At 36.2% G+C, this 21,902-nt stretch overlaps 1 protein-coding gene across 1 annotated transcript; it reads left to right on the forward strand.

Moving 5' to 3' along the window:
- Positions 1-3,560: 3,560 nt before the first annotated feature.
- Positions 3,561-19,498, forward strand: LOC138713472 (uncharacterized). The gene is made up of 3 exons (XM_069845598.1): positions 3,561-3,664; positions 8,625-8,835; positions 13,845-19,498. The coding sequence occupies exons 1-3, from the start codon at positions 3,634-3,636 to the stop codon at positions 13,912-13,914; spliced, it is 312 nt and encodes a 103-aa protein (XP_069701699.1). The 5' UTR covers positions 3,561-3,633; the 3' UTR covers positions 13,915-19,498.
- Positions 19,499-21,902: the final 2,404 nt, after the last annotated feature.

Here is a 21,902-nt window from a genome sequence, read left to right on the forward strand (position 1 = left end):
TGACAAGTCCAAATTTGTCAATCTTGAGATAATAGCACTACTGAATTCCTTAGGGTGAGATCTATCTGTTAAGTCCTGGGACGACTGATTTCGGATTTTATGCATTTTTTTAAGAACATGATCATATATTAGGGTCACATTACGGTAAGTTATAATTTCCAAGATATACTATGGTTCCACTATACCAAAAGTAAAACTAAGAGGTTTGTAACTATACCAGTTATGAAAGAAAAATGCTACTGATTTTTTCTTCTCCCGTATCCTAAAGTTGATAAAATGAACTTATCGTAGGTGTACAATACTTGTGAGGTTCATACTGCATTTGCAAAATCCATTTAACCGCCTACAAACAAGTGCGTCCGCTAACATCGAAATTTGACTAAGATTTTTTTTACAGAAAATGTGGAAAAGTGCATTTTGATACGAACTTCACGATTCTAAACAAATATTTCATGACTTGGCTTAAGTTTTAACATGATACAAGAAACAACAAAAGTTTTAAATCTTCCACCACTACAACGACTATAGAGACATAACAACGCGGAACTGGACACTTCCTAATGAAACAAGTTTGTTTTTAGAACCATTTACAGTCTACACAAAACTAGAAAGATATTGACAGTACAGCGGCTTCAAGCAGGACCTCCTATATTACCGGACCTGACACTGTAAGCGGAAGTAAACAAACATGGTGGACAATTGAGTGGTTAACGCAACTGTGAAAGTATACGTACTTCATGTGAATGTTTATTGTGTTTCTCGTATCACTTGCCTCTAGTATAATCATTGAATGGTTTATAAGTTAGTATATAATAATAGAATTGTGACATTATAACTAATATAAATTGTTTTCATAGAGAACAAAGCTTGAAAGTGTCATGTCGTTACCAGACTTAACCTTAACCTGTAGTGTCCCAGGTTGCAAATCGAATTACGATAAAGAAAGTCCGTTTGTACAGGTATTTTTGTTTCCAAAAGATAAAGACTTAAGGGATAAGTGGACAAGAAGCATTCATCGTGAACATTTTACCCCAACAAACAACTCATTGGTTTGCATAAAACATTTTGATTCTGATTTCGTTATCAGAGAAGATAAATTTCAATGTGCGGACGATTCATTTATAACTGTGCCTAAAGTTGAAACTCCAAGAGGAAGCATATCCTACAATTTTTTAAAATCTACCCCAGTCAACGTTTAGCTACTGTCGTAGCACGTGACAAACAGCAGTTCGAAGAATGGAATGAAAGGGACAACATAATTGGATATCAAGAATTTAAGAGTCAGGTGAGCAACAGAAATATTTCCACCTTCATTTTTATAGATAAAGGAGATTATGTACTATTATGCAAAATTGAGGACAACTGCTTTACAGGAGTACCAAAAGTAGCTGTTTCCATTAAGATTTCATCAGCTCTGAAAGTCCAAGTTTTTCATAATAACATGAGCCTTCCCAACAATAAGTTTCACTTGTGTCTAAGTCATGAAGGAATGTGTGATAAATGGAGCAAATTTGATTTCCTGTTGCCAGAATAACTATTTCAGCATAAGAAATGGAAATATACTATGATTTATGTGGAATGATGATCTGTGCTGTGATGTAATGTATTATAAATATGCCCCTGTGTCCACACCTGTGGAGTAACGGTCAGCGCGTCTGGCCGCGAAACCAGGTGGCCCGGGTTCGATTCCCGCTCGGCGCAAGTTACCTGGTTGAGGTTTTCTCCGTGGTTTTCCCTCAACCCAATATGAGGAAAAGCTGGGTAACTTTCGGTATTGGACCTCGGACTCATTTCACCGGCATTATCATCTTCATCTCATTCAGACGCTAAATAACCTAAGATGTTGATAAAGTGTTGTAAAATAACATACTAAAATAAAAAAAATATGCCCCTGTAATGTTATGTGACGTAGAAAGAACATTCTCTCATTTTATGTAACGTCCGTAAAAGATTTGCATTTCATAACCTCAGAATATACGTTTTCGTTCACTGCAACGCGTATAGTTGTTTTATAAATGGATTATTTGTATAATGTATAAAATATAAATATCGTTAATTTGTATATTAATTGCTCTTATTATAATTGTGTCCCTATAACGTTATGTAACGTAGGAAGAACATTTTCTTAGCTTAAACAAATTTTTTACTGACAATTATGGTAAGAGATATGAATTATATAATCTCAGAATATATGTTTTGTTCACCGTAACGGAACTGATTTTGTTAAATGAATTAATTGAATATATTATATATAGAGTATATACAGTTAATGTGCATCATGTTTACTGTTATGTTGTATAATATATTTTTCCATACACTAGGTCAGTAGAATATTTTGTAGGGCGCTAGTTTCGAAGTTTTAGTGCGTTTATGTGGTTAAAAAGTAGCTGGATAGACCATTTCAATTTAGTAACAGTCCCACTTACAGTTGTCATGAGCCATTATTATTATGTACTGAACTACACCTTTCGTAGCGTCCTGACGTAAGAATGAAGCGTCAGAATTTGAACTCTGAACGACCAGGATGTAGCCTACTAACCGATAACTTCTCTGACTTGCTTGGGAACGAAAATGTGCTGCCTGGTAATTATGCATTAATTCCAATGGTCACTACTTTGAGCGGGGTATGTAAATATTCTGTTTTAATAGTCTTCAGAATGAGTCGTGGGTTCCAGCTTATAATGCTGCTGACGTCAGCAGGATATGAACTCAGTTTTGAAAACTTTTCAAAGCTATTTTAAGTAATGATCCTCCTACAAAATTACGAGTTGAAAAGTGGACTTTCCTTTAACATTATTTAACTGATTATTACAGACCGGCAAAATGTGAACAAAAATTTGCCAAAGAATGAAATGAAATTTATTTTGACAAAATATGAAATTATGCAATAAATATTTCGCAATCAGAGTGGATTATGGGCATGGTGCTTACGACTTGGAGTTTGTACACAAATAATATATATGCTACTTTAACTCCTGCACATACTTTCATATAAATCTGTTACATAGGAGAGATGTTATTAATTTTCTTTAAAACTATCCTCTATAAAGGGGTAGTTCCTCTCACAAAAAGGTAATCAGAATTTGAACATAAAGTTCTGTAACTCCTTTTACATAGTTTCATGAATATCTGTTAAACAAGAGAGAAGTTATTAATTTTGTCTAATATCACCCTCTGTAAAGGGGTAATTACTCTTACACACATGATAAAACTTTTCATACGAGAAATATATGCTACCCGTAACTCCTGTACGAAGTTTCATAAAAATCTGTCGGACAGGAGAGAAGTTATAATGTCCAGCTAGATTAGCGTTTTTACACATTGTGCAGCGCTTCAGTTGTTTTCCTCTTGCATTGTCACATTAGGCAGTTGGAGTCTCTGTAAAACAATGTGACACATAAAAACACACAATTTTGTATTCTTCTCCAAAATCTCGAAGGCGTCCTCAATGAAACCCTTCAGATGAGGCATTAGTGATTAGTGATTTCTTTATCACCCAGTATCGGAAGCAGGAAGTATTGTATCGCTCTGTGACGTCAGGACTAGGTCTGATCCGGGAAGTTTCTATGCCTTCCTATTCAGTCTCACAGTGTTAGTGTTGAACAGTTTAATGCGCTGCAGCGCTCTGGTGGGATGGTTTTCATCGCGTTGACGAGTTGCCAAGGTAACTAATTTATCTTGAAAATTTTAAATCTAGTTTGCTATGTATACATTATGGCTAGCCTGTCAAAGGTATAATTTATGCCTGTGAAGTACTCAAGTTTGACTGGAATGAGTGCCTACCTAAAGTCGTTAAAATTACTGTAATATTACTATTAGCTTATTGGGAAATGTTCATTATATTAATGAGAGAAAACACTTTCTTTACTCAAATTATGCGTCATATCACCATATAATGAGTTATTATGATCTTAAAGTTTCGGATTTCACTTCATTTCTAAATTTTAAGGCCTAAGAAGATATTCACAACAGCATATTACGGTACAAGATTGGGAAGTGCTTTTTACAAAATCGAGAAATAGTTTGAAAAACTAGCATTATTATATGCATTAATATTGAGGTTAGTACTGTAACATGTCAAGAACTCACCGGTTATTCTGGAGGACGACCACTGCACGATTTTCGAACTTTCTTTTTCACAAACGACGATTTATATTCGACTTTCGAAAGGTAATACAAAAAAATTTTGGAAACACGTAATTTCGACTGTAACCCAACATAACCTAGCACAAACTAAACTAACCTAACCTAACCTAACCTAACCTCACCTCAATTAACGCTGACTAACCCAATCTAAACTAAGCTAACTAAATCTAACCTAACCATAAATCGATCGCCACGAAGCAGTAAATATCGCCTAACAACAAACATAACCATCATTACTCTATCGTCCAAAACCACATATAACTTTGTAAATCTAAAACATGTAAAATCATAGTCCGCGCGCAACAATATACGCACAGGCCTATAAGTGACGGAAATTTAATATAGAATTAATATTATACATGCTCAGAGCTTTCAAAATTCATGGAAAATTCTCCAGAATTAATAATTCATCTGCAGAATAGGTGTGACAAATTGAGTATTTTTTTTTGTTTGACCTTAAATAATTCATAGTTTTCATTATGATTCATTTGATGTCCTCAAGAAGACTATTGTGTAATTATTATATTTATTACCATGCGTTGATCTGTGTCATTTTGTCTTGTACTGTAATGGAGGCAGGTACATAAGTGTTCATGTCTGATTGTGGGAATGAGAATTGTATTGCGTTTTACCCTCCGCTGATATATACTTACTTCCGTAAACATTGCCAGTTAAAGGTTAGGGTAGGGTAGGTTAGGTTAGGCTAGGCTAGACTAGGCTAGGCTAAGCGGGATTCTTTTATTGTAGGATATCGCTTAATTTTCGTAAAGTTTAGTAAATGATGACGTCACAACATGGCGGCAGTGACGTTACAAAATGGCCGACGTAAAACAATACAAGTAAATAAAACTGTGTAGGTTAGGTTAGGTTAGGTTAGGTTAGGTTAGGATACATGAGTGACGTGAGGTCTGAGGAATGTGACAATGTTAGAGTGGGTTAGATGAGAGTGCCAGGAGACCGAGGACTGTGACAAGTTTAGAGTGGGTTATAATAGTATGAGGATACCTAATTTACATGAGGCTGAGGAATGTGACAAATTTAGAAATAGTTGGTTGAGGAGATGACTAACATCAAATTTAGGACTGTGAAAAACTTACGAATTAGATGGTAGGATGGATGAGTAGCAGGAGACCGAGGGCTCTGACATGTGTAGACTTATTATTGTTATTGATTTCCCATTAGTTTCAGTAGTTTGTACGTATTTCCAAAGTAAAATCAAGGAGTCCTGAATCAATTTTGTCAAGAAAATATGCCATCAGTAAAGTAAATAATCACCATTATTAACGGCGCTGACGATTCTCCAAATTTGCTTCTTTCTTAGAGTCTTTCCATACGACCCCTCTCGCTCCATTACCCATTTACTGGATAGGGTGTACAGTAAGAAGAAGAAGGTATCCCCGTAACATGCCATGAATGCACATAGGGGGCATGGAGGTAGAGCCCAATGCTTTCCATGACCTCTGCATTTTACCCCCGGGAAAGACCCGGTACTCAATTTTATAGGAGGCTGAGTGAACCTCGGGGCCGCTCTGAAAGTTTGGCAACGAGAAAAAATCCTGTCACTACCTGGAATTGAACCCCGGACCTTCCAGTCCGTAGCCAGGTGCTCTACCAACTGAGCTACCCGGTCTCCCTAGGGTATACAGTAGTGGCAAAAAAAAAACCGGACCGACCCTTGTAGCTGATTTCAGAGCCTTGTTCACCCATAGCACGATAGACTGGTTTCTAAGACTATCGTGGTTCGAATCTTGCCTGTGAAGAAAAGTATTTTTTTGTTCCTTATTCAAAAATATTCCCAATATTATTCGATTGCCGGTAAAATTCATGTTCTTGGAATAATGAGTTAATTAAATAGTGAAATATCGCCGCAATCGAAAAGCATTGGGGATAAATTTGAATAACAAACAAAAAAAAAAAAGTTTCCTTCCCAGGCAAGATTCGAACAACGAAAGTCTTAGTCTATCGTGCTCTGGAGTGAACAAGGATCTGAAATCAGCTACAAGGGTCGGTCCGGTTTTTTTTTGCCACTACTATACTCATCCTGCCTATGGTAGTATTTATTTAACCCTTAACCCCATCCTTACCTAAAGTAAAAATCACATACCAATAATGAAGACGTTTCACTCAATCCAAGGAATTTCATAAATGTTCTGTTACTTTTATAATTTGAAATCACAGTCCTTATTTATCGTTAAGATGATGTGTATTGTAAACTGATGAAGCAGATCTACTTTTGTTGCTATATTCATGTTCCCTCTACCAATTCTGTTATCTTGGACTTCCGTCCACATTTCCTGCTGAGACCTCATTCCATTTGATTAATCTAACCTGCTTGTAACCACAAGTTGCCTTCTCGCCTACATGTTATGAGCAGTAGGTGAACCGTTGAGGACCTTGAAAATCTTGCAGAATCTATGATGTATTACTAATTTCTACTTCATATTAGGTAATTAAATTTTCTTTCACATTTTTTTAATTTTATTAGTATCAGAAGTAAAATCAAATACGAGATAATTTTTTTCTTGCGAAATATTTGTTGTTTAGTCAACTGTCCGAAGACAGGTCTGGACCTCACAAGTGACACCAACAAGGCATCACTCATGAAGCAATTAGGCCAGGAGATAATGGTGGCCAGTTCCTTTCACCTCATTGCATACATCGCTGAGTAGTAACATATTACACTAATCAGACTAATGCATTGCACGCGCCATGTTCGGTTCAAGTTTGTCGAGTATGGCGAAGTTCGATATTCGTTAATGTTCGTTCTGCAGAAGGAGGCTTGCAGGACACGGCCTTAAGCACTTGAAGTCTCCTATTACATACCTCGAAATACAATGTAATGTAAGCATCATTTAGCAACGCCAAAGTATTGTTACGCTCAACGCGTTAGAAAAGTTAGAATTTTCCCTCTAGCAGGAAGCCTTTGCCGTTCACGGAAAGCAACAGGCTAACTTTATACCCCGTGTCCCGCTTAGAGGGATCGAGACATAAGTGCTAATTTAAAGTATAAATAATTGTTTTATAACTTAACGTTTTGTACAACTTGATGTAAAAACTCTCCAAGTTTCGAAAACTGGTCAGTGCAACTCGATGTGTGCACATCGAGCTACCCTGAAGGCATCGAAAAGGTACTCAACCTTCTGCCAAGTGTTCCATAACATTTGTGGGGTGATTAGCGCAGCTGCATTTATAATGCGTTACAAGCAGTTTTTCCAAAGTGTCAACTGTATCACGTTGGTACACAACACCTGTCACAAAGCCCCAGAGGAATGTCAATGGACGTCAAGTCGGTTGACCTACTAGTAGGTAGCCAGGCAAGGATTCTCCTCTTCCGATCAACCTATTGGGAAAGTTTGCATTCAAGGAGCCACGCACTGCTCCATAGTAATGGGGTGGAGCCCCATGCTAATCAAAAATCAATTCTGAGAGAAGTTGATCAACAACAGAAGTTCTGCAACATGTCCTGATACACATTCCCTGTGACTGTCGCCTCGATGAAGGAGAATGGTTCAATGACGGAATGTTCTACTGAATAGCCCCAGGCTAGTTTCCACGTTAAACGTTAGTGCGCATGCGCATGAACATGCAACTGTTCTTAAACATTGGTGCATAAACTTGGACAATTTCTACATCTTGTCAGATGTAAATCAACGATATCTTCATCTCATTTTAAATGGTGAGCTTTTATTTCTCGATCCCTCTAATCGGGACACGGTGTATTATTTATCATAATATGTTTATCATTAATTATCATGCGGAAATAATGGTTAACAGAAAAATGTTCTTTCAGAAAAATGTATATTAGGAGTAACTGTTTGAAGAGTTAGTTTAGGGAAAGGGATTCGGAAAAAAAGTGCAATTCTGGAAAACGTACGTTAGGAATAAAGGTTTCGGAAAAATTATCGGGAACGAAGTAAGTGGATGACAGAACCAGGTGCCTGACAGCAAAGAGGGAAGAAAAGGAAAGAAATATATTTGATAATTTATTTATTAATTCATCATTTTAATTGCCCTAATAACCCTTGATGTTTCCATGACTTAGTTTTTGTTTCAACAAAATGCAACCCGCTGTTACGTAGGCATAATACAGTATATTCTAATTTAGAGTAGGCTACATTGCAATATCATCATTTTATTGTTTAGGAGGTCCGATGTTTCGATAATAAGATTAGATTCATTATTGTAAATTAGCACACTTTGTATCCATTTATTTAATATATTGTCAATATCATATTGTATGGTGGTATATTTCAATGCGAAGCCAACGTTAATAAGAAACGAATTTAAACAAGTTACAGAACTAGTTGTTAAATTTAATGAAAGTGAAATGAAACCATAAATTTATAGAACGTCATTGTACATCCATGTTTTAAATGCATTAGAAATATAACTCACAACTGTAACCCTTGAGCACCTGCAGGAAAATAGTCAGTCTCAATCCAAATCCTGTTAATTCAGGTGCTTGTTAATATTTTCAGGAGATGTATACTCATATCCTCTGCGAACACGACGTGATCCGACAGTTAGGTGGTCTCCACATAGTACATGCAACCATAACGACAGAAGGCTTCAAGTCCTGCACAGAAGATTTGCATTACACAACATTGAGCAGGATTCAGAGGTACTGACAGGTCTGGATGAAGCTGGGACGTTCAGACAACACGTCTTACTAACCTGTGCACAACCAGGGTTGGTACTAAAGTATCTGATCCATATTTCCATTTGCGTGTCTAATAATAAATCAGGTTTTCTCTTTCATTAAATAGCTTAGTTACTTATTTATTATTTTTCTGCGTATTCATGTTGCTTGTTTTCTTGCCTGTATTCTTTATCTCCTTATTTGTCCACCTCTTTACATTAGTAAGTTGTGTATCCAAGGCAACAGCCTATTGCAAGTCGCTGCTGTCGATTTATTATGATCAGTCTGGGATTATACAGAGCCCGGGTAATTATAAACAGCTGGTTATTGACTCAAGATTTTATACAGTATTTTCAAAATGATATAAGGCTAGATAAGGTCATTTTTTTTATTTGTTAGGAGGGAGGGAGGGAACATCCTAAGCACTACGACCTGAGGTCTATTGTACACCCCCCGATATGGAATGAGTTGCGTGCCCACAGATCCTCTAAGCGCACCGACCTAACCACTTGTCCCCCTTAACGACTGGTCCCTACAGCCAACAAAGTCCATGTACCACTTCTGCTTCGGCAACCCCCCCCAAGGCTCCCTTAACGGTCCGAGGCGGAAGTCCTCCCCGAGAAGGTCTGCCCCGAGTTCCGTTGCAGAAGCTATCCATCAACACTTGAATACAATCCACGGAGGCCGGTCGAGAGAGCCAGCAGCTTCGGAGGGCCGCCTGTAGAGCGATCTGAAAACCAGAAGAAGTCACGGGATGATAAATGAAAGAATAATAGGGGAGGAAAGGAAGTGGCGAAGATCAATGGGGTTCCAATCGCCTGATAAAGTTACCTGATATTCTTCCATAGGAGTGTATGACGTAGTGTATGAGGGTAGGCCACTAGAGGGAACCTAAGAGGTGGAACTTAAACTGAGAGGATTCAATCCGACATCGGGATGGAAATCCTGTGTGGCTTAGTGGATAGAGCGTTAGCACGTAGAGCTGAAAACCCGGGTTCAAATCCCGGTGCCGGAGAGAATTTTTCTCTGTTCCAATCATCCCTCATCATAGACTATGTTAGTAGGTTACATGTTAGAAGTTCTGGGTGTAATTTAGCTAATGAATTATACAAGCAAGGGTCAAAATTAATGCTATGCTTTAGACCAGCAGATGTGAAACATTTAGGTTCTACTAATGTTGAATTATTTCGTTTTGTGACATGATTACTTGCCTGTAATATAAACTTATTACGATTTTTATGATAAAATTTTAACAGAGTATATTTATAAATTTGTACAATATTAAATACATTAAATTCAGAATAAATTAATTTAGTTGGATAATCAAACAAATTTTAATTATTCGTTTTTGTACTAAATTTAACGGACTGAGACTAATGTTTTGTATTTCCACCCCAAACAATAATACTATATTCAATGACAGACTGAAAAATGGCCAAATGAACATTTCGAAGAACTCGAAGATTAACAAATTTATAAATTGTTTTACGAAGCCTCTTACAAACACAAGTAATGTGATGAGGCCATTTTAAATTTTGATCAATAATGATACTCAGATATTTCACATATGTGGCTTCCAGTGAATCTATTATTTCCCTATCACTAGTAATCTTAACATTTTGTTGTCACACTTCTTGCTGTATAATTTTATTTTTTTCCCATCATTACAAAATTATCTGTATTATTATTATTATTATTATTATTATTATTATTATTATTATTATTATTATTATTATTATTATTTAACGCGTCAACAAATTGTCTTCACCGAGGTGTCAGCTGCTCAAAACTACTGCCACCAGTAGGCTATATTTTACTCAGCATAACTTAGATTGTTTGCTGCCTCTAAAACTTCGTGCACTTTCATTTCATTCTCTACTGATAATATTATTATTTCGACGTGATGAAATGGATTTTATTTGTAAATAGGAAGTATACGAAAAGAATATTAATGGATTTGTTCTATCCTTAACCTTTTTGTTTGTTAAAATCCTTATCTGCTTATGGGCGAAAATTTTAGATCAATGCACCAGATGCAGCAGTTGGTTGACAATTCTCTCTTCTCACAGCCCTGATTCACAATTTATTCTCATCTATCTCCATATGCCGAAAATTCACAATAATATCAGAAGTTAGTATTTTTTATTTAAAAACATTAAACGAAACATGAGGACTGGGAACCGTTAAAATACATTCCTAGTTAACATTAAGGAAGTCGTATAATTTGAAAGATATCATATGCACTTTAAATGTTAAATTTTATGAACTCTGTTATCTTGAGGTCAACACTGTGTATTATTTTAAGATAAATAATAGGCTATGATTTTTTAACATAACTTGAATTTATACTTAAGGATATATAGAAATACTTTATTTTCCTTATTTTTTCTTGCGTGAATAGGAAATACTATATCCAAACAGAACACAAAAGTTCAACATTATGTAAGAAGCAAGTACATTTAACACATAAAATCCACGAAGGACGACAAAATTCCAACAGACTATTAGCATTACAAACAATCTGTAGTGGGATAAGATGGCGTGGAGTCGTATCAGCAAGCTTCAGTCATACCAATAAGATGATTAGAGCAATGCCGATCTAAGCTCTCTGTATCTGTGATCGTTCCAGGTCTCTGTTTTTCCTATCATTAAGAACTTCCTACATGTCATTTCAAATCCATTCTTCATCAGTAAGCTCTCATTTATTTCCATCAATATATTTTTGTAACTTAAACAGAAAATAATTTCTTTGTCATTTCTTGTACCGTACGACTGGAAAGAGGTTTCGCTTAGTATGGCGCCGTTCAAAAAGTAACATGGGTAACTAACAGGACGCTTAGCGGTTGTTCAGCGCGCGAACTTTCGGCAATAAAATGTCGCGTCTAAACATTACATTATAGATGTGATAGCTTGCCTTATAATAAGTGTTGGAATTGTCGACCATCCTGTCTATTGCTTGTTTCACATTTTTCGAAAAGATTTCTAGACATACGCTGGGTTTCGTTCTGTCGATAAAACTGAACCTTAGGTACACGGTTCGTTTAATTCAAATTATGAACGACTGTTAAAAATCTTTAGTTTTAACTATTTCGTCGTTTTCAAAACTGATGTCTCGGATACAAATGCTAACTTTGTTAACGATTTCATAAAAGACTGTTCTAGACTATAGCCAATGTCGTCGAGTTTTTCTACAGTTTGAATGTAATTTAAGGGCTTGCTTTTATATTTAAATTAGCTGATTTCTCTTACTTTCTTTCATTAAATTTTGGATTGTTGAAACAGACGACTGTTGAAAACCCAGGATATTTCTATACAAATATAGTACCAGACATTTTTTACTTATTCTTCGTAATATACTCATCATAAATGAATATTTTGCTATTCTAAAGTTTACTTTATTGCCATGAACAAAACTGAACTGCACTCAATGTGTATAGCCTACTAATGCTCGAATCTTGACGTTCTTTCAGCCTGTATTATCTGTTCTTACTAAGTGACAGACTCTTTGCACGCCCGATCCAGGTAAAATGTACACACTATTTTTTTGGCAGACGATGATATTACCTGAGCGAAACCCGTTGCCTTGAGAAAACTCTGTGTGTATTAAAGATTTTTTAAATTTAATTTCTGCTGTCTGTGATCTGCTTTTGACATTTCAATAACCGCATTCATTCATTTTTACATTTTTGTATACTAACTGTTCTTTTATCTGTGAGCTACTTTTGATCTTCTAGGATCTCCTCTTATCTCAACGAAAGTCAGCAGTGTGTTTGCATTGGAAGTCGAACTTCCTCATGGCGTATCGTTGATTCTGGAATCCCTCAGTGATCTGTTCTATCACCACTTCTATTCACTATTTAGGTAAATGACATCCCTTCGACTCTACAGCATTGTAAGCATCACCTTTACGCAGACGATTTACAAATCTGTATCCATAGAACCCCTGACTCACTCAATGAGGCAATACACAATCTTAATGAGGACCTTGAATCTATATCTGCATGGGCCAGAAAGTTGGTTTGACTCTCAATGCAAGAACATCACAAGCAATCCTACTAGGACATCAACGTCTATTATGCAACATTACTCCTGCTCTTCCAGTCAAGTTAACGACACAATAATCCCTTTTGCTTCCTGTGTTAAAAACCTTGGAGTTTACTTTGATACGCATTTAATCTGGAATAACCAAGTAACCCATATTATCAAAAAAGTTCTTTCCATACTACATTCCTTAAACAGCATTCGAAAATTCCTCCCGCTATCGCTCAAGAAAATATTAGTGGAAACACTAGTAATGCCCCACTTCGATTATTGTGATTCTCTACTGACTGACCTCAATGTCAACCAGTCGCAAAGATTGCATCGTGTTCATAATTCTTGTGTTCGCTTCGTCTGCGATGTCCGTCGCGCTGACCACATTACCCCATCCTTCCAAACTCTAAACTGGCTACGGCTTAACGAATGTATAAATTTTCATTCTCTTGTTCTCCTTCATCAAGTCCTTCACACCTCTACACCTACCTACCTTGCCTCCCATTTCAGTTACCTGTCATCATATCATAATCTCTTCACACGCACGCAAAATAGCCGCATACTAGCCATACCAACACATAAGACATCATCGCATTCATTATCATAAACAATCTCGCTCTCGCGCTTGTGGAATGCCCTATCCAGTGACATCAGAGACTGTCGGAATTTAGTAGCGTTCAAAAGCAAACTTATTAAGCATTTTCTTACTGCTTAGAGTAGGTATAATTTTTACTTAGTTAATAAAAAAAATTATCTTTTCTTAACTTTTGCAATAAACTGTCTAGCTTTTATTAGTCAATTAATCTTTTAGTACTTTGATTTTTATTGTAATTGTAAATTTAATATTAATTTTAATTGTAATTGTAATTGTATACCTAATATTGTAGATGTAATCCCCTGGTAGAGGGGAAGAGAAGGCCTGATGACCTTATCTCTACCAGGTTAAATAAATAAATAATATTACGTCGTAAGATTTTTATCCAATTGTATAATATCATTGTCTAATATCGTGTTCTTTGTTTTATAGATTTTCGTCTAACAACTGGAAATCCAACTATTTGCGACTGAGAGACAAGATCAAGGTTATTTTCACTTAGACGGCCTTTCTATTCCTGAAGAAGATTCTTCAACATTTCATCAGGAGAACAAAAGCTCCATTATGTGTTATGTTCATAAAGTTTCAACATCATAATAGGTAGCGGAATTCTTTTCTTAACTTTCCTCTTTTGTATTTCTTCCATTTTCCTTCCTTTTTTTTTACTTCTCGTTTATATATTCATCTGCCTTTTCCACTACTTTACTTGTGTAGTTCTTTTCAGTTATTATATTCCTTTCTATCTCACCTCAGTCTCTATTCCATATTTTCAATCCATGTTTATTACATGCAAGACTGGCGAAACAAACTTCAATTAAATTCGTTACAAAGCCTTTGCTTTTTGTACTTAATTACATGCTAGCTTATTTTAGACGAGGCACACTTACTATTGTAACGCAGGCTGCTATGCTGTCTTAAGTGTTCTATTTCGTTCCATACTGCCATATTGTCTCTCACATCTGTTGTAAATGAGACTCCTTTTCCAGGAACATATACATTGCAATTGCCAGAGTCAACTACCTACATCTTCGGAGTCATTCATTACTATATTCTACGTAGTGTTCTCTAATCTTGAGATACGTGGAGTTACTTGTAAATATTCAGCACTACGAATTGGCATGCCTTGCGACCAAAACTTATACCACAAGAAGGACATAGGTAGAGTAGGATGCCAAAATCCGGCTAATTGAATTGAGAATGGTTGCAAAACAAAAACGTTATGTTGTTTCTATATTATCAAGCAGAGAACAGTAATACATGGAGCTATTTATTTTGAATGTCTAAATAGGTCTTCTATGTTAGTCAAAGCCATAATATATTATTTCTTGTATTCTACCAACAAATATCAGCATTGTTTCTATGTTTTGCAATACATTGTAAATATTCTAATCAGTCTGTGTGTGACGTAGTAATCATTATAAATCTCAAATATGTTCCTTTCCTTTGTGCCGTAATATAAATAGGCCTATTCAACCAAACATTATATTACTTATTATTTTATATAAATTTAGTCAGACCTGTTTCTGTGTCTTGTACCTCATTATAATGCTGAAGTCACACAGTGTGTTACTTATTGTTCTATATAAACGTTAGTAAGACGTGCTGAAGTATATTTTAACTCACTATAATTCTGAAATCACAGTATGTTACTTTTTGTTCTCTATACACATTAGTCAAAAGTGCTTCTGTTTCTTGTAACTCACTGTAATACTGAAATCATTTAGTGTGTTACTTATTGTTCTCTATAAACGTTAGTCAGACGTGCTTCTGTGTCTTGTAACTCACTATAATACTGAAATCACTTAGTATGTTACTTATTGTTCTCTATAAACGTTAGTCAGACGTGCTTCTGTGCCTTGTAACTCATTATAATGTTGAAATCACACAGTATGTTACTTAATGTTGTCTATAAACTTTAGTCAGACAAGCTTCTATTTCTTGTAACTCATTATAATGATGAAATCATACAATGTGTTGCTTATTGTTCACTGCAAACGTTAGTTAGACGTGCTTGTAATTCTTGTAACTTACTATAGTGCTGAAATCACAGAGTGTGATACTTATTGTTCTCTATAAACTTTAGTCAGACGTGGTTCTATGACTTGTAACTCACTATAATGCTAAAATCACAAAGTGTGTTACTTATTGTTTTTTTATATAAGCATTAGCCAGACGTGCTTCTGTGTCTTGTAACTCACTATAATACTGGAATCACTTAGTGTGTTACTTATTGTTCTCTATAAACGTTAGTCAGACGTGCCTCTGTGTCTTGTAACTCATAATTCTGAAATCACATACTGTGTTACTTATTGTTATCTATAAACATTAGACGTGCTTCTATGCCTTGTAACTCACTATAATGTTGAAATCACACAGTGTGTTACTTATTGTTCTCTGTAAACGTTAATCATACATACGTGCTTCTATGTCTTGTAACTCACAATAATTCTGAAATCACTTAGTGTGTTACTTATTGTTCTCTACAAACGTTAGTCAGACGTGCTTCTGTGTCTTGTAACTCATTATAATTCTGAAATCACATACTGTGTTACTTATTGTTATCTATAAACGTTAGTTAGACGTGCTTCTATGTCTTGTAACTCATTATAATTCTGAAATCACACAGTGTGTTACTGGTTGTTCTCTATAAACGTTAGCCATACGTGCTTCTATGTCTTGTAACTCACAATAAATCTGAAATCATTTAGTGTGTTACTTATTGTTGTCTATAAACGTTAGTCAGACGTGCTTCTGTGTCTTGTCACTCACAATAATTCTGAAATCACTTAGTGTGTTATTTATTGTTCTCTATAACCGTTAGTTAGACGTACTTCTATGTCTTGTAACTCATTATAATTCTGAAATCACATACTGTGTTACTCATTGTTCTCTATAAACGTTAGTTAGACGTGCTTCTATGCCTTGTAACTCACAATAATTCTGAAATCACACATTGTGTTACTTATTGTTCTTTATAAATGTTAGTCAGACGTGCTTCTACGTCTTACAACTCACTATAATATTGAAATGACACAGCGTATTACTTATTGTTCTTTACAAACGTTAGTCAGACGTGCTTCTATGTCTTGTAATTCACTATAATTCTGAAATCACACAGTGTGTTATTTATTGTTCTCTACAAACGTTAGACGTGCTTCTTTGTCTTGTAACTCACTATAATTCTGAAATCACATAGTGTGTTACTTACTGTTCTCTTTAAACATTAGTCAAACGTGCTTCTGTATTTTGTAACTCACTCTAATGCTATATACCGGTATCCCAACAAATAAAAACTAAAAATACTGTGGCTTCTGAAATAATTCTGTTTTTCTGTCCGTCATGACCGCAATCATAGCAATTCTCTTCTTCACTTCTCTTCCCCTGGCACGTCCTATATTTTGTCTACCTTTATATTTAGCCTTCTTTTCATCTTGTCTCTTCTCTTTTGTTTAGTTTTTATTTTGACCTTGATTCTCCCATGCTCTTCTTCTGTTTTCTTTTCCTCACTGTCCTCTTCATTTCTCTCACCTCCCTTATCATCCTCATTGTCATTTTTCTGCTACTCGCTTTTAAATGCTGCTCCATAAACATGAAATTTGTATATGTGAGTAAAACATATACTGTACGTATCCACTACTTCTACGTTGTGGAATTGTTTCTGATGTTTTAATGTTAAGTTTACTTAATTACAAATTCTATTAGTCCAATACATAGGCCTAGTATTCTTCCTCCATGCTTCTGCTTCCTAGTTCGAACCGTGTACTCTTGAATGACCTTGGATTTGTACCAAAAACTTAACACACACTTAGTCTGCTGTCTATCGATGACACGAACTATAGGACCCATTCTAAGACGACCTCGAGGGATGGACACTCATCTACAAATTTCCTTTTCAACCGCATCGACCTCCTCACGCCTCTTCTCCGCCAAATCCTACCTCGAAACACCCTCCTTGCAGCACGTCGTCATCGTCGTCGTCGTGGCCACTGCATTCGCCGCGTATTGCGAATTCTCTTTCTCCGAGTCCGACTCGTCAAATAAGACGACAACAGGCGTCCCCCCCACCTTCAGCGCCGTCCCCTTCGGGAATCTTTTCATAAACCCCATCAACGTCGTCTTCAATTTCCAGCTGATCAAAGGCCTTCCAAACCAATCAGTAGGCTACCAGCCTAAGCAAAATAGCTGCTTTCAATGAAAAGTTTCTACGGCGATGGCCTAATTAAGCAAATTACGAATTATAAACTCTCTTCAAATTCTGCAGGAATTCAATCTCAGAAAAGAGCTAACCTGAAATCAAACTGACAAATCCCCATCTTCGCCGTCAAGTTTATCATCATTGTGAGCCAACTGCGAGATTGGTTGTAATTATTTTCTTTGAACGCTGAAGATGAAGTTGTTAAATAATCCAGAGCCTTTTCTGTCTGTTATATTAAACACTATTTTTTTCAATAATCGTTCGTTTGTTCGTTCGTCAAAGGAAGTGTTCCCATTTTCTTGTAATATTTTATCGTCTGCTATATTTTCTACTTTTAACTTCTCCTTTCCACTAACATATCTTTTGCTTCAATCGTATATCTAAATCTTAAGTTGTCTTTGTTATCTTTTGAAGAGGGTCGTCAGTCGTCGTCGTTGATGTTGCCCACGACGCCTTTCCTTGCCCTCGGCTGCCAGCTCCGTTGTGTATGGAAAGTATCTCAAGGATGGCACGTTGATGTCAATAATTAAAGATGTACACTAATTAATTTGGGCGCCAGCCTCCTCGAGATTACTCCGGTAGAGTATGAGAATTTCCCAGGTCAGCTGCAAAACGGTCGGGACATGGGGTTTGGGAGACGTGCTCGTAGATTGAAATGACGTAGGCGCACACCAGAAGTTGTTGGTAAGAACTATGAGAACGTTTATTATTATTAAGGGTTTGTTTCAGATTAGCTGAAATGCTCTCACTTCCTACAAGTTGGTAGACTAATTTCTGAGTTCACGTAATTATATATTTTGTACTATAAAACACCAGTAATATAACGGAGAGTTGATAACGTGATGACAATTTATTCCCAATGTAATAATAATGATGAGAAAAGAATTCAGACTTATAATAATGATACAACACACGACTTCTTACTAAACCCACTGAAAAATTCTAAGTCCGTAAATTGTTATCCTTCCGAGTTAGGTTCGCCGAGAATATGTGGAGTGCAACCTCTCCGTACGCGTTCTATATGCCTTCTGTCTATCTGCCAAATCTACCCTCTACTTTCAACCACCAAACATACAATTTCGCCCTCCTATCTATATATCACGTGTCTCTATTAAGAATCCTGATTGGCCACGATTACACTTACGTAACTTAAGACGCGTTCTTCAAAAATTGTTCGTTAACTAGAACCTCCCCTTACTTCCGGCGTCCTGACAATTCTCTGACATATACCAGATCATCTCTTTTTTTGAACCTGGCTTGGCGTCATCTTAATGACCACCCGCAGGCAAAGTCCATACATTCCCTCATCAGTCAACTCCACGCCTGGACACATGTTTCCTGTCCGCGTAGCTTGGCTTCGGCCTTCCTGCCCACCTGTTACTTCCGCCTCACATTCTGAAACTTTCTTACACGTCCGTGCTTCTTATCCATATAGGAATATTAACACGAAATACTAATCTGATTAAAACCTCCTTATCCTATACGAGGAACCGTCTCACTTTTGTGAATGTCTCTTTACGATTCTAACTTCACAGATCTATATGAATATTATTTAAAAACGATAATATATGTCGCGGGCTCAGAATGACAAGGTTCTATCTGACATTTTTAGCAAAATTGAGAGTTTTGTTGCATTGAATTCTGCTGCTTCACAGCTATCTACCATATAACTTATATGTTGATATCTCAATTATTGTTCGTGACAAAGTTAGTTTGAAAATGTTTTATTCCATTGATTTTATTAACAATCAAACTTTTAAAATGCTCTCTTGTAAAATTTACTAAACACTAGATAAAACTTGTCATTCTGAACCCTCGATGTATAATTTCAACTGTGTCAGAGTTGTAATATTATGAATTCCATTAATAAATTTTATTACTCTGTATTACATCATTGTATTTTCTTAATATCAGTGTTTTCTGAGCAGCTTGTTCTGTTAGTAATTTTATGTATTTTTTTTGGACGATCGTATTCTTTTGTCGTACTTACCGATGCTGTTTATATATCTCGTAACTTGACAATACCAAACGTTGCCTGGTTGCTATGCCAACAATAGTAATATACGTTACAAGAGCGGTATGTTGACGTTTTCATGTTCGAGGAAAAGATTGAAAAAGCGAAACATACAGCTCGTGTATCGTACAGTATTTTCTGCGAAGATCGTTTATTACATACCTGAAAGACGAATTTCTAATTAGTTGCAATGAAATCTCCATGTTGGTTTCTGTTTAATGACGGCAACTTCGGAAAACCAAAATATCTTTCTTCAACATTGTTGCTATAAAATGTTTTCTGTGTTTACTATACTCCAGCAGGCCGTGATATACGTCTGTCTTTTTTCCCCCCAGTCTATAAATGCGAACTTAAAACAAACGGTAAGGTTATGTAATGATTTATTTTTCATTTTAATATTTTAACAATATTATTTATATAACATATTGTAGTAATAACATCGGCATCTAGAATCTTGTTGATTTTTTCACGACTTCCTTAATGTTACTTGTATCAAGAATGCAATAAGTTTCGTGAAGTAGTAGACTTTACTTAATTTTTGAAAATATTTAAAAACAATAATTAACATTGCAATTTAGGTGAAATTGCAGTTGGTAAGTTTCCAATTTATAATTATTACTATGTTAAACGTCTCTAAAAATAATAAGTTAAAAGCCTAAAGCAGTAAAATGAATGTCGCATTTAAGCGGTAAGAAGAGGGAAATTATGTGTGTTACGTTGGGAATACTGAATGTGGTATTTCACACTTACCGCGTATTGGTTCTGTGCGGAAAACAAGCAAATACGCACGATCTCGCACAAAAGAAATCACAGTGCTGTCACAGTCTAGAGTCGCCGGCAATTCGGAAGGCGGTAGTCTGCTAGCGTTTGCGTCGAGAGAGACAGATAGCGAGAGCAAGGCAGCGTACAACATTGCCACATCGTACTTCACTCGCACGTGCAATACAAATAGCGCAGGAAAGAATTTAAATGATCAAAAAACAATAATGACCTTAGCCGTTGATGACTGTAAGCATGACACCAAACAAACCCTCTTTCCTTCACTAACAATATTCTTTGCACTGTTCTCAATCCCACACCACATCCTTCTGCAGTCGTTTCTTGCGCGTTGACAACGTTGCAGCCAGCATCAAGATGGCCGGCAGCGTTCTGCTCGTCAACGTTTTAAAAATAATTATACACCTTAAACACTATTTTCAGCGCCTGCCTGTGCAATACTTGTCTTTTTACAGTCTCTTCTTCCTATTATTTATCTTACTCACACAGTAAATGTTAGTTTTACTTATTCAACACTCGCACGTGAACAAACGAAATCTGGAAATACTTGTTATAGACTGATTCCGATTGATTGTAATGTACAAGTTTGTGACGTCACATACCAGAAATGCTACGGCGCATGTAGCAGCTGATCGCCTTCCGAAATGCCGTCTAGTCTAGTATACTATATACAGTCACGAAGCTTGAGTTGATGAGGGTACTAGGAACAATAGACTGTGCAGATACTGTTTGACATTGTATGTGATGAGGCGATAATAGCGATCCTAGTGGTTAGGAATATCTATGGATGCATATTCCTTACGTATTGAGCTTCGTGACTGTATATACTAGACTGTGGTGCTGTACTTACCACACTAATGTACCTACTTACAGCCTTGGCAACGACGTTCAAATTTTCTTATAGGAGAAATGTTTACTTACCAAAAAGTTTAAGCAATATTCAGAATTAAAAACAAATTTCTTTAAAAGAGGGTCGTCCAAAAAATAGTGTGCGCTACATATGAGCTAACTGTGTAACAGAATCTCAGAAACTGAAAAAACTCGGCTTTGCTTCGTTCTTTCAAACCGTTTCCTCGATTCTGTTATAAATGCACTTACCACACTTGTATTCCGATATAGTTCTGCCAAAGGGCAGATATTTCACTGCAAACCCAGCATTCTCCATCTTCCCTATTGGCTATAATATAGGCCTAGGGGACTAACTTTGAAAAAGCTGTCTACAAACCACTAGTTACTTTTCATTAAAATTGTAAGTTTTCTTTTGTGCCAAACATAATTACCCGACCTTTATCACGAGTACTTACTATCTTCCTGTGGATATGAGTCAAATAATGAAATCTCTCACCATTAAAAGTTTTTTCTTTCGGGAATCCGAAACAGATCTTCTTGTGATGTCGGATTTGGGAGTTGACCACGTATCCTATCCCTTCGATTTGATTTCTTTCAATTTTCCCCTTAGAAAAAAATCTTATGACACCGGAATAAATCCGTAATTCATTACCAG

This window comes from Periplaneta americana, chromosome 14 (genome assembly GCF_040183065.1).
Source record: "Periplaneta americana isolate PAMFEO1 chromosome 14, P.americana_PAMFEO1_priV1, whole genome shotgun sequence".
Lineage (NCBI taxonomy): Eukaryota > Metazoa > Arthropoda > Insecta > Blattodea > Blattidae > Periplaneta > Periplaneta americana.